Source organism: Salvelinus alpinus, chromosome 21 (genome assembly GCF_045679555.1).
Source record: "Salvelinus alpinus chromosome 21, SLU_Salpinus.1, whole genome shotgun sequence".
Taxonomy (NCBI): Eukaryota; Metazoa; Chordata; class Actinopteri; order Salmoniformes; family Salmonidae; genus Salvelinus; species Salvelinus alpinus.
The window spans coordinates 45,924,375-45,939,043 of NC_092106.1; the positions used below are offsets into that span (position 1 = coordinate 45,924,375).

Below are 14,669 nucleotides of genomic sequence, written 5' to 3' on the forward strand. Positions count from 1 at the left end.
CTGCTAAATCGTTGCTGCCACTCCAAAAAATATGATTAAAAAATGGTGTAAACTTAAACGTCTAACACCAGATATAATGCATGTAAAAAATATAATGGACCTATATATTTTTAAATAAGATAATCTTTGAGAACTAACAATCACTAAAATTATAACTAGACAGTCAGGAGAATCTAACATTTTTAATTCTCTCCTTCTCTCATGGGGCACACATTGATTTTGTTATAATGTTTGAGTCACTCAGATAGCATACGAACAAGGCATAAGTCATGGCAAAAAGGGATGTAGAATTGCAGGAAATTCCCTTTAAAACAGCAAAAAAACGACATCTCTGTGGCGAGGGCCTCTTCCATGCCCCCACTACTCACAACCAGTCCCATTTTGATCCAGAAAAAAACCCTGGAGTGACAAGTTACAACATAAATATTTGTAGCATTTAATGCATTCAGAGTCTTTTGGGGTCTCGCCGGGTTGCCTACCCAGGACAACCCCAGCAAAAGGACCACCCCCATGCTAACTTTGCCACGGCTGCAGAAATAAATCCTAGGGGAAACACTGGTGGGTGTGCATTCTACATCATGAAAATAACATTGTATATGAATGCCATCTGTTTTAGAGACATTTTTATGCAGCAATTTCCTTTAAGACAATTTAACAACATTAGTCTCTAAAAAATAGTGCTCTCTCTCCACCTAGGAAATTTCACAGCAAAGAGTCAATGTGAACCAAGGCTATCCTCTCGGGCCAATCATGAGGGAAACGTCATCATCCATCGACTATTTCATTGTTGTGTACACTATGCGACCGGATATAAATCTATATACAAGACTCACATCCCTGCAAAAAACATTACTGATTTTCACTTAATATCAGCGGAAATACTATTTGTTTCCTTCACATTCAACTGCTTAGGTATTCCGAACTTCATCTCAAATATGTACACGCTTCGAGATATACAATTATTAATTTAGCACATCTACGAGATCCACGGGCCGGCTAACGTTGTAACGTTTACTAGCTAACGTTAGCTAGCAATCCCAAGGCAAAGGTTTCGAATAGTGCAGCAAATTTAGCTACCTGGGTAGTCCCAATTTGTAATTCTTCAGATAGTGTCTTGCACTGCTAGCTTGCCATAGCTGTGTTCCTGTGGTTTTGAAGGCGGTATGAGTTATGGAGGTTATGGGGGCAGAGGCGGCCGACGAGGTGGCCGAAGAGGAGGTCGAGGATTCGGACGGGATGGAAGCCGGGAGAGGTGGGACCGCCAAGCTGGGTCGAGTGGTGGTGGACACCCGCGGAGCACCGAATCGGAGTCGAGGGAGGACCGGGGAGAACGAGGAGGGAGAGGTGGGGGACCAAACCGTCCACCCCCGCATCTAAAGGGCCGGGAGATCGGACTGTGGTACGCCAAATGGGGAGGCTTGAAGAGGAAAGAAAATGAGAGAAAATCGGTTAGTAGTGTAACATTAGTTACAGAGGCACCTGTGTATCTGTTTGGGGTGTAGTGGCTTGCTTGGGTTGTCGTCGTTGGTAGTCAGCTGCTCTACTTAGTCTCGTTGACTATCACGGCTGACAACTACCTATACCTGTTTTTTGATAACGAAGTACCTACCTATCTCGAATAAAACTATAGTATCTAGCATGTATCAGAATTAACTCTGTACTGATGCAGTTGGTTTCCCCTGGCGGTGTAGCGGGCAGTGGTTCAGATGGATGAGTCCAGGGAACAGCATATCACTAATCTGCTGAACACTGTCCAGAGAGGACCGACATGCCCGGGCCCAGCGAGGGAGGCCCACGCCTCCACATCTGAGCACTGGCGTTCAGCCCCGTCAGCACCGGACAGAGGCAGCCACTGGTAAGGCACTGTCTTACTGGCTGTGTTCGAGAGCATCAAAACCATGATGTATTGTGGGTCAATTCTGACAGACTGACTGATCTACAAATACTTTTGAGTAGTTATTTATGATTCAAGGTGATTTGTAGATCAGTCAGTCTAGACTCACCTTTAAAGTTGATTGCAATGTCGGACACTCCCAGTCTCTCAGAAGAATACAGCAGGCTCTGTCATGTACTGTGACACCCACAGACACAGACAGACAGACAGTGATGTCATGTGTTCAGGTCCACAGGCCCCAGCCCTAACCCTAGTCTCCAGGACATCGTTAGGCCCTATTTATGGGTTCTCTGTGTGTTGTGGACATGAGCCTGCTTGCTGCAGCTGCGTACTATTATTAAACTCCTTTTACATCTCCTAAGTTTGTGGAGGGCTCATGTCACCACTAGATTGCAACATCATCGGCTACATTCAATGCTTTTGAAAGATAAAGCATTCAGCCTGTGATTTACTACACCACTGTTATTCACCTGATGTGTGTTCCAGTTACTTTGATGGTGATGAGCCCTCTCAGGATGTCCTGAAAATTGATCTCAAACAAGAGAAGAAGGAGGATAAGGAGAGGCCAGTACAGAACACTCCACTCGCATCACAACGGTAGGCTAACTTCTAGATTGTTGTTGTTGTTCCTATTGTCATGCTCACTCGTTAAAGCAATTCACAATCATGTCTCTTTCTCCTGCCTCTCAGTTACCCCCCACAGGGTGTACTTAAAGCTGAACCCCAAGAAGAGAGGGAGGAGAAGGAGAGGAGAGGGAAGGATAAAGACCTGGAGTACTTGTTTCAGGAGGTGGTCAGGGAGAATGCCCTGGACCAGCAGTTAAAGAGAGATCTAGAGAGGAAGAAGGCAGACTCTAAATACCTAGACATGCTGGTGACAATTCACTTCATAAAAAATGAACAGTATTATAATTACTGTGTTTATTATTGATAAACACACATGTTATCATAACACCAATAGAACTGGTGGTGATGGACTGCTTGTAGTAATTCATGTTTCCTGTTTATTTTTTTTGGGCAGAAATTCAGGGAAAAGCTTCCATCCTTTGGAAAGAAAGAGGTAAGATCTGAGACATATTTTTCCTCCTGATGAACTTGGATGCTAGGCCTCTGCTTACCATGTGGATGCTAGGCCTCTGCTTACCATGTGGATGCTAGGCCTCTGCTTACCATGTGGATGCTAGGCCTCCGCTTACCATGTGGATGCTAGGCCTCTGCTTACCATGTGGATGCTAGGCCTCTGCTTACCATGTGGATGCTAGGACTCTGCTTACCATGTGGATGCTAGGACTCTGCTTACCATGTGGATGCTAGGACTCCGCTTACCATGTGGATGCTAGGACTCCGCTTACCATGTGGATGCTAGGCCTCCGCTTACCATGTGGATGCTAGGCCTCCGCTTACCATGTGGATGCTAGGCCTCCGCTTACCATGTGGATGCTAGGCCTCCGCTTACCATGTGGATGCTAGGCCTCCGCTTACCATGTGTTTTTACCTAAGACAAGAATAGGATCTCATCTTGTAAAACGTTTCTGACTGATGAAAACCTTGCAACTACATTTTTGCCAATTTTCATATACACTGAACAAAAATATAAATGCAACATGTAAAGTGTTGGTCCCATGTTTCATGGGATATATGTTCCATATGCACAAAAAACATATTTATCTCAAATTTGTTAACATCCCTGTTAGTGAACATTTCTCCTTTGCCAAGATAATCCATCCACCTGACTGGTGTGGCATATCAAGAAGCTGATTAAACAGCATGATCATAACACAGGTGCACCTTGTGCTGGGGACAATAAAAGGCCACTAAAATGTGCAGTTTTGTCACACAACACAATGCCACAGATGTTTCAAGTTTTGAGGGAGTGTGCAATTGGCATGCTGACTGCAGGAACGGTATGGTGTACCTAATAAACTGTCCTCTGTCACACACACAGTACCAGTCAAAAGTTTGTACACACCTACTCATTCCAGGGTTTCTTTATTTTTACTATTTTCTGCATTGTAGAATAATAGTGAAGACATCAAAACTATGAAATAACACATGGAATCATGTAGTAACCCAAAAAATTTTAAACAAATCAAAATATATTTTATATTTGAGATTCTTCAAAGTTGTCACCCTTTACCTTGATGGCTTTGCACACTCTTGGCATTCTCTCAACCAGCTTCATAAGGTAGTGACATGGAATGTATTTTAATTAGCAGGTGTGCCTTGTTAAATTGTGGAATTTCTTCTTAATGCCGTTTGAGCCAATCAGTTGTGTTGTGACAAGGTAGGTTTGGTATACAGAAGATATCCCCATTTGGTAAAAGACTTGAGTCCAACTTGTCGTGACTTGACTTTAACATTAATCTGAAGACTCTTATTTATCTAATTACCTAAATATGTTTAATTGTTAAATTAATCATGTAACAATTAACTCATTAGGATCTGGGGCACCACGAGAGCAGTTCTTTAAAGAGTTACCATCTCCCAAATTAAATTCTAAAAGGTCTTTACCTATCACATCTATAAACAGTCAATTTATTAATCCTAACCTCGTATCATATCATCGTTCTGAACTATTGTAACCTCCTTGCATTTGCAAAAACCTGAGCTTTACTTATGATTCGGTACTTCACATTGGTTTAAGTATTTATATACTAGCTAATTACATGGGGACACAGGATAAACACACACTCTGCATCGGTTATTGACTGGAGACGCTGAGAACAGGTCCCTAGTGGAATGACAGGAGAGAGAGGGACAGAGACACTTAATATTGACACATTCAGAAACTACTCTTAATTACAATAACCATTTACTTTGCACACGAACCGCCACCCCCTTTGAGCAGGAAGTCATGAATGTATTTACGTGAAATGCCTGGGTTCGCCTGGGATCTTTCTGTGAAAGGGGCAATTATCTCTTATAGCTTCTCAAATCACATCCCTCTCTTAACAAAAACATACTTTTTCATATTACATGCACAACCCATAGTAAGGAAACTTAATCTACAGTTGAAGTCAGAAGTTTACATAGTAATTTTTCCAACAGTTGTTTATAGACATTATTTCACTTATTATTCACTGTAACACAATTCCAGTGGGTCAGAAGTTTACATACACTAAGTTGACTGCTTTTAAACAGCTTGAAAAATTCCAGAAAATGATGTCATGGCTTTAGAAGCTTCTGATGGGCTAATTGACATCATTTGAGTCAATTGGAGGTGAACCTGTGGATATACAGTGGGGAGAACAAGTATTTGATACACTGCCGATTTTGCAGGTTTTCCTACTTACAAAGCATGTAGAGGTCTGTAATTTTTATCATAGGTACACTTCAACTGTGAGAGACGGAATCTAAAACAAAAATCCAGAAAATCACATTGTATGATTTTTAAGTAATTCATTTGCATTTTATTGCATGACATAAGTATTTGATCACCTACCAACCAGTAAGAATTCCGGCTCTCACAGACGTGTTAGTTTTTCTTTAAGAAGCCCTCCTGTTCTCCACTCATTACCTGTATTAACTGCACCTGTTTGAACTCGTTACCTGTATAAAAGACACCTGTCCACACACTCAATCAAACAGACTCCAACCTCTCCACAATGGCCAAGACCAGAGAGCTGTGTAAGGACATCAAGGATAAAATTGTAGACCTGCACAAGGCTGGGATGGGCTACAGGACAATAGGCAAGCAGCTTGGTGAGAAGGCAACAACTGTTGGCGCAATTATTAGAAAATAGAAGAAAATAGAAGAAGTTCAAGATGATGGTCAATCACCCTCGGTCTGGGGCTCCATGCAAGATCTCACCTCGTGGGGCATCAATGATCATGAGGAAGGTGAGGGATCAGCCCAGAACTACACGGCAGGACCTGGTCAATGACCTGAAGAGAGCTGGGACCACAGTCTCAAAGAAAACCATTAGTAACACACTACGCCGTCATGGATTAAAATCCTGCAGCGCACACAAGGTCCCCCTGCTCAAGCAGGCGCATGTCCAGGCCCGTCTGAAGTTTGCCAATGACCATCTGGATGATCCAGAGGAGGAATGGGAGAAGGTCATGTGGTCTGATGATTCAAAAATAGAACTTTTTGGTCTAAACTCCACTCGCCGTGTTTGGAGGAAGAAGAAGGATGAGTACAACCCCAAGAACACCATCCCAACCGTGAAGCATGGAGGTGGAAACATCATTCTTTGGGGATGCTTTTCTGCAAAGGGGACAGGACGACTGCACCGTATTGAGGGGAGGATGGATGGGGCCATGTATTGCGAGATCTTAGCCAACAACCTCCTTCCCTCAGTAAGAGCATTGATGATGGGTCGTGGCTGGGTCTTCCAGCATGACAACGACACGAAGCACACAGCCAGGGCAACTAAGGAGTGGCTCCGTAAGAAGTATCTCAAGGTCCTGGAGTGGCCTAGCCAGTCTCCAGACCTGAACCCAATAAAAAATCTTTGGAGGGAGCTGAAAGTCCGTATTGCCCAGCGACAGCCCCGAAACCTGAAGGATCTGGAGAAGGTCTGTATGGAGGAGTGGGCCAAAATCCCTGCTGCAGTGTGTGCAAACCTGGTCAAGAACTACAGGAAACGTATGATCTCTGTAATTGCAAACAAAGGATTCAGTACCAAATATTAAGTTCTGCTTTTCTGATGTATCAAATACTTATGTCTTGCAATAAAATGCTAATTAATTACTTAAAAATCATACAATGTGATTTTCGGGATTTTTGTTTTAGATTCCGTCTCTCACAGTTGAAGTGTACCTATGATAAAAAGTACAGACCTCTACATGCTTTGTAAGTAGGAAAACCTGCAAAATCGGCAGTGTATCAAATACTTGTTCTCCCCACTGTATTTCAAGGCCTACCTTCAAACTCAGTACCTCTTTGCTTGACATAATGGGATATATTTTTTTTTTAAATCAGTCAAGACCTCAGAAAAAAAATTGTAGACCTCCACAAGTCTGGTTCATCCTTGGGAGCAATTTCCAAATGCCTGAAGGTACCACGTTCACCTGTACAAACAATAGTACACAAGTATAAACACCATGGGACCACGCAGCCATCATACCGCTCAGGAAGGAGAAGTGTTCTGTCTCCTAGAGATGAACGTACTTTGGTGCGAAAAGTGCAAATCAATCCCAGAACAACAGCAAAGGACCTTGTGAAGATGCTGGAGGAAAGAGGTACAAAAGTATCTATATCCACAGTAAAACGAGTCCTATATCGACATAACCTGAAATACCGCCCAGCAAGGAAGAAGCCACTGCTCCAAAACCGCTATAAAAAAGCCAGACTACGGTTTGCAACTGCACATGGGGACAAAGATCGTACTTTTTGGAGAAATGTCCTCTGGTCTGATGAAACAAAAATAGAACTGTTTGGCCATAATGACCATCGTTATGTTTGGAGGAAAAAGGGGAAGCCTTGCAAGCCGAAGAACACCATCCCAACTGTGAAGCACGGGGGTGGCAGCATCATGTTGCGGGGGGTGCTTTGCTGCAGGAGGGATTGGTGCACATCACAAAATAGATTGCATCATGAGTAACGAAAATTATGTGGATATATTGAAGCAACATCTCAAGACATCAGTCAGGAATTTAAAGCTTGGTCGCAAATGGGTCTTCCAAATGGACAATGACCCCAAGCATACTTCCAACGTTGTGGTAAAATGGCTTAAGGACAACAAAGTCAAGGTATTGGAGTGGCCATCACAAAGCCCTGACCTCAATCCAATAAATAATTTGTGGGCTTAACTGAAAAAGCGTGTGCGAGCAAGGAGGCCGACAAACTTTACTCAGTTACACCAGCCGTGTCAGGTGGAATGGGCCAAAATTCACCCGACTTATTGTGGGCCACTTGTGGAAGGCTACCCGACACGTTTGACCCAAGTTAAACAATTTAAAGGCAATGCTACCAAATACTAATTGAGTGTATGTAAACTTCTGACCCACTGGGAATGTGATGAAAGAAATAAAAGCTGAAATAAATCATTCTCTACTATTATTCTGACAATTCACATTCTTAAAATACAGTGGTGATCCTAACTGACTTATGTCAGGGAATTTTTACTAGGATTAAATGTCAGGAATTGTGAAAAACTGAGTTTAAATGTATTTGGCTAAGGTGTATGTAAACTTCTGATTTCAACTGTATGTAGTGTGTGAACTTTTCAAGTTACAGTTTTCCTTTATGACATTTGTAATGACATCACAAAATAACAAACAACATTACATTAGTGTTCTAGAGATCGCCCCTGACCGTTCCGCATGTTTTACGTTCAAAATATTGTTCCACGTGTTGAACGTCTTGGAGTTTCAGTGGCAAGAACGTCTGTTGAGACAAAGCACATTCCTTTTGTGAAAGGGGGTCTGATTGAAGTTATTCATTGCAAACTTGATCTGACCTATTTGGATTCTCGTGGTCAGTCGTGACAACATTATGGCAAGAACAGCTCAAATAAGCAAAAAAATGACAGTTTATCATTACTTTAAGACATGAAGGTCAGTCAATCCGGAAAATGTCTAAAACTTTGACAGTTTCTTCAAGTTCAGTCGCAAGAACCCAAGCGCTATGATGAAACTGGCTCTCATGAGGATCGCCACGAGGAACGGAAGACCCAGAGTTACTTCTGCTGCAGAGGATACGTTCATTAGAGTTACCAGCCTCAGAAATTGCTGCCCAAATATATGCTTCAGAGTTCAAGTAACAGACACAACTCAACATCAACTGTTCAGAGGAGACTGCATGAATCAGGCCCTCATGGTCGAATTGCTGCAAAGAAACCACTACTAAAGGACACCAATAAGAAGAAACTTCCTTGGGACAAGAAACACGAGCAATGGACATGAGATCGGTGGAAATCTGTCCAAATGTGAGTTTTTTTTTGGTTCCAACCTCCATGTCTTTGTGAGACGCAGAGTAGGTGAACGGATGATCTCTGCATTTGTGGTTCCCACCATGAAGGAGAAGGTGTGATGGTGTGTGAGTGCTTTGCTGGTGACACTGTCAGTGATTTATTTAGAATTCAAGGCATACTTAATCAGGATGGGTACCACAGCATTCTGCAGCGATACGCCATCGCATCTGGTTTGCGATTAGTGGGACTATCATTTGTTTTTCAACAGGACAATGACCCAACACACCTCCAGGCTGTGTAAGGGCTACTTGACAAGGAGAGTGATGGAGTGCTGCATCAGATGACCTGGCCTCCACAATCACCTGACCTCAACCCAATTGAACTGCTTTGGGATGAGTCGGACCGCAGAGTGAAGGAAAAGCAGCCAACAAGTGCTCAGCATATATGGGAACTCCTTCAAGACTGTTGGAAAAGCATTCCAGGTGAAGCTGGTTGAGAGAATGCCAAGATTGCCAAGAGTGTGCAAAGCTGTCAAAGGCAAAGGGTGGCTACTTTGAAGAATCTCAAATATGAAATATATTTAACACTTTTTTTAGTTACTACATGATTCCATATTTGTTATTTCATATTTTTGATGTATACACTATTATTTTACAATGTAGAATAAATTATACAAATACTGAAAAACTTTTGAACAATTAGTTGTGTCAACTTTTGACTGGTACTGTATGTGTGGACACCCCTTCAAATTAGTGGATTTGGCTATTTCAGCCACACCCGTTGCTGACAAGTGTTAAAAATTGTGCACACAGCCATGCAATCTGCATAGACAAACATTGGCAGTAGAATGGCTTTACTGAAGAGCTCTGTGACTCTCAACGTGGCACCGTCATAGGATGCCACCTTTCCAACAATTCAGTTCGTCAAATTTCTGCCATCCTGGAGTTGCCCCGGTCAACTGTAAGTGCTTTTATTGTGAAGTGGAAATGTCTAGGAACATCAACTGCTCAGCCGCGAAGCGGTAGGCCACACGTGTTCACTTAACGGGACTGCCTAGTGCTGAAACAAGCAGCCCGTATAAATCATCTGTCCTCGGTTGAAACACTCACTACCGTCGGCTGGAGTGGTGTAAAGTTCGCTGCCATTGGACTCTGGAGCAGTGGAAACTCGTTCTCTGGAGTGATGAATCACGCTTCACCGTCTGGCAGTCCGACGGACAAATCTGGGTTTGGCGGATGCCAGGAGAATGCTATTTGCCCTAATGCGTAGTGCCAACTGTAAAGTTTGGTGGAGGAGGAATAATGGTCTGGGGTTGTTTTTCATGGTTTGGACCTTTTAGTTCCTGTGAAGGGAACTCTTAACGTTACAGCATGAAATTACATTCTAGACGATTCTGTGCTTCCTACTCTCTGGCAACAGTTTGGGGAAGGCCCTTTCCTGTGTCAGCATAACAATGACCCCGTACTCAAAGCGACGTCCATACAGACATGGTTGTCGATCTGTATACGTTCACTCTTTTGTTGTTGTTGTTTTTGTACATGTATTGAAAGCAACTCTCCTCAATGTACTCTGAACATTTCATAACTCCAGGACCAATAAATGTATTGTAAATATCGTCAGAAGTTTTGAAATGCTTGTTAATGTTTAAAATATTGACTTGTTTTCCATTTCCTGAAAAGATAAGGAGTTAAGTTATTAAGGATGATGAGAGGTTTTCATCCGACAGCTACAAAAAGGCTCTTGCCTTACCTTACTGCCCTGTCCTCTCTCTGGTTCATCAGGAGTTGGTGGAGTTGATCAGGTCCAGCCAGGTGCTGGTGATCAGTGGAGAGACAGGGTGTGGTAAAACCACCCAGGTGACCCAGTTTATCCTGGATGACTACATAGAGAGGGGCATGGGTTCAGTCTGCAGGGTGGTCTGCACCCAGCCACGTCGCATCAGTGCCATATCTGTAAGTAGTGTGTGTGTGCGTGCGTATTGCACCTGTTCCAGGTGTGTGTGTGTGTGTCCTACCTTTTTGAATATATGTATCGTCCCATTTCTGATGTGTGCTTGTTGCAGGGGTGTACTCTCTCCTCTCATTGTGTGTGTATGTGTGTGTTTTAGGTAGCGGAGCGGGTGGCTGCGGAGAGGGCTGAGAGTGTGGGGGACGGGAACTCCTGTGGTTATCAGATCCGCCTGCAGAGGTGAGTTTTCTGTTTGGAGTGGAACCTCTTTTTAACCCTTTATGCTCGTGGGAATTGGCCTATATGGATCGGGCTACATTTTAAATGTTTCTTACAGAAGAAATATGAAAAGCACAAGCATGGTAGTAATTGAAACAGTTTGGAGATTGTTAGGCCAAAGTTGAGGACACAACTTTCACCTGACACAAGACTGAATCCAAACATTACACTGTTGATTTTATGTGCGTTTGACATTTACTGTACTTTTCGCCGCATTTGTTGATAAGGAAATGTGAAAATACTCTGGATACGTTCAGTAACATGTTGAGAATATTCCTGGAAAATGTAGGATAGGTGCAACATAAGACAAGAAAATGACAAGAGTTTGAATGAGAGAACTAAATAGTATCTCCAAGTAACCACACACCTCTCCAAAGTGTACAGTTCTCTACCCCATAACCCCACACACACTACCAATGCTTTTAGTCCTTCAGCCCAAACACACACACACCCTTGATGGGATTAGTTGTTTTGCTCCATCCGCCACTAACATCAGAGTTGAACAGAAACACAGAACAAACGCTGCCATGTCAGCCGGAGCATAAGAACGTGAGCTCAGTGTGTGTCTGTTTGTGTGTCTGTATGTTGCAGAACACATCTCCACTGAGACTCACTGAGAATATCTAAACATCCAGACAAGATGGCTACACAGCTGTCTACACTACAGTCTCAGTGGTCCCTCAGTCGTACTCTCTTTCTGTCTCTCTTCTTTCTGTCTCTCTCTCTTCTTTCTGTCTTTCTGTCTCTCTCTCTCTCTTCTTTCTCTCTCTCTCTTCTTTCTTTCTCTCTCTCTCTCTTTTTTCTTTCTGTCTCTCTCTCTTTTTTCTTTCTGTCTCTCTCTTCTTTCTTTCTGTCTCTCTCTCTTGTTTCTTTCTGTCTCTCTCTTTTTTCTTTCTGTCTCTCTCTCTTTTTTCTTTCTGTCTCTCTCTTTTTTCTTTCTGTCTCTCTCTCTTCTTTCTTTCTCTCTCTCTTCTTTCTTTGTGTCTCTCTTTCTTCTTTCTTTCTGTCTCTCTCCTTTCTTTCTGTCTCTCCTTTCTTTCTGTCTCTCTCTCATCTTCTTCTTCTTCTTACTAAAGTAATTAAAGGTGTATGCTGTTTTGCATAGGAAGTGTGTTGTGATGACCTCTCATGTTAGTTTAGATTTCTGAGTCGTTTCCACAGATGGTGGGCTTTGAAAGGAGATCTATAAATCCCCTATAGTCCTCCTAAGCCACGCTCCTGTCAGTGATCACCTGGGTTATTGATTTCTCAAGCTCTGGGATCACCAGTCAGAATGAGTTGAGTTTTGCGCTAATGGATTGAGAGAACTATGCACAAGCAGCCAGTTGTGAGTGTGTCTGTGCTCGCACCTTGTTTGTGTGTGGGCGCTATTTTTGTGTGTGTGTGCTCGAGTTGTGTGTGTGTGTGTGTGTGTGTGGGGGGGGGGGGGGGGCGCTTGAGAAGGAGAGGGAGTAAGGAGAGGGAGGAGTGTGAAGGAGAGAGATGGACAGACGAGAGGAGAGCTGTAGAGAGAAAGAGAAGATAACAGGATCAGTGGATTAGAGGGATCAAAGGCCAAGGGGAGCAGGGAAGTGAGAGAAGAGCGTAGACAAACAGAGGAGATCTGTGAAAGAGAGAGAAGAGTACATGTGGTTTTCACCTAGATATCTTAATGAGGATCGGACCCTTTTTTTCAGTTTTCGCCTAAAATGACATACCCAATATAACTGCCTGTAACTCAGGACCTGAAGCAAGGATATGCATATTATTGATATAATTTGAAAGGAAACACTTTGAAGTTTGTGGAAACTTGAAATGAATGTAGGAGAAATTAACACATTAGATCTGGTAAAAGATAATACAAAGAAAAAAAACATGTTTTTTTTTGTTCCATCTTTGAAATGCAAGAGAAAGGCCACAATGTATTATTTCAGCCCAGGTACAATTTAGATTTTGGCCACTAGATGGCAGCAGTGTATGTGCAAAGTTTTAGACTGATCCAATGAACCATTGCATTACTGTTCAAAATGTTGTATCAAGTCTTCCCAAATGTGCCTAAGAGATTTATTGATACATAATCAAGTTCATAACAGTGCACTCTCCTCAAACAATAGCATGGTATTCTTTCACTGTAATAGCTACTGTAAATTGGACAGTGCAGTTAGATTAACAAAAATGTAAGCTTTCTGCCCATATCAGATATGTTCTTGTTACTTACAACGTCATGCTAATCACATTAGCGCACGTTAGCTCAACCATCGCGCGGGGCACACACCGATCCTGTCGAGGTTAAGATGGATGTACTAACTGTAAGTCTCTCTTGAAAAGAGTGTCTGCTAAATCAGTGGTTCCCAAACTGTGGGGGGCGCCAGGGGTCGGGGGGGGGGGGGTGGTTTTGCCTATAGATATTGTTATAATTTTTGGGTCACTCAAATATGACATGAATACACATTAGATAATGCAAAATTTATAGAATTGCAAGAAAATGTGCTTTAAAACTGCAACATTTTCTTTGCACCCTCATGAAAAAAATATGTACAATTGCAGGAAATAAGCTTTAAACCTGCTAAATTCTCTCCACCAACAAGAGGGGTGTGAACAGTTTGTGTCATGAACAGTGCTTGTGCCCGTAGACGTGGCGTGTGCACGCGTGGGAAGGTGAGGCGCGGGATGTTCTTCCAATGCTGGAAGGGGGGCCCAGAGTAAAGAAGTTTGGGAACCTCTGTGCTAAATGACAAAAATGTGTACAGTGTAGCATGAGATACTCAAGAGCAGATGGTCATAGGAAATAGGACAGAATAGTGGTCAGAATAGATGGTCATAGGAAATAGGACAGAATAGACGCCCATAGGAAATAGGACAGAATAGACACCCAGAGGAAATAGGACAGAATAGATGATCAGGGGAAATAGGACAGAATAGATGGTCAGGGGAAATAGGACAGAATAGATGATCAGAGGAAACAGGACAGAATAGACAGTCAGAATAGATGGTCAGGGGAAACAGGACAGAATAGACAGTCAGAATAGATGGTCAGGGGAAATAGGACAGAATAGACAGTCAGAATAGATGGTCAGGGGAAATAGGACAGAATTGTCGGTCAGAATAGATGGTCAGGGGAAATAGGACAGAATAGACAGTCAGAATAGATGGTCAGGGGAAATAGGACAGAATTGACAGTCAGAATAGATGGTCAGGGGAAATAGGACAGAATTGACAGTCAGAATAGATGGTCAGGGGAAATAGGACAGAATTGTAGGCCAAATCAAACTCTATTTGTCACATGCACCGAATACAACAAGTGTAGACTTTATGATGAAATGCTTACTTACAAGCCCTTAACCAACAGTGCAGTTCAAGAATAGTTCAGAAAATATTTACCAAATAAACTAAATTAAAAATTGTAATAAAAAGTAACACAATATGAATAACAATAACGAGGCTTTATACAGGGGATACTGGTACCGAGTCAATGTGCCAGGTTACAGGTTAGTTGAGGTAATTTGTACATGTAGGTAGGGGTGAAGTGACTATGCATAGATAATAAACAGCGAGTAGCAGCAGTGTACAAAAAGGGAGGGGTCAATGTAAAATAGTCCGATGGCGATTTTATTAATTGTTACACAGTCTTATGGCTTGGGGGTAGAAGCTGTTGAGGAGCCTTTTGGACCTAGACTTGGCGCTCTGGTACCGCTTGCCGTGCAGAGAAA

At 42.6% G+C, this 14,669-nt stretch overlaps 1 protein-coding gene across 2 annotated transcripts in view; it reads left to right on the plus strand.

The window, feature by feature from the left end:
* Positions 1 to 773: 773 nt before the first annotated feature.
* dhx36 (DEAH (Asp-Glu-Ala-His) box polypeptide 36) overlaps positions 774 to 14,669 on the plus strand; it is a 71,381-nt gene continuing 57,485 nt past the window's right edge. For both annotated transcript variants that reach the window (XM_071358033.1, XM_071358034.1), the window contains exons 1-7: positions 774 to 1,448; positions 1,692 to 1,855; positions 2,381 to 2,491; positions 2,585 to 2,768; positions 2,916 to 2,954; positions 10,536 to 10,706; positions 10,862 to 10,941. In XM_071358033.1, coding sequence (XP_071214134.1) covers positions 1,164 to 1,448; positions 1,692 to 1,855; positions 2,381 to 2,491; positions 2,585 to 2,768; positions 2,916 to 2,954; positions 10,536 to 10,706; positions 10,862 to 10,941 — 1,034 coding nt within the window. In that variant the 5' untranslated portion in view covers positions 774 to 1,163. The remainder of the gene's footprint in view (positions 1,449 to 1,691; positions 1,856 to 2,380; positions 2,492 to 2,584; positions 2,769 to 2,915; positions 2,955 to 10,535; positions 10,707 to 10,861; positions 10,942 to 14,669) is intronic.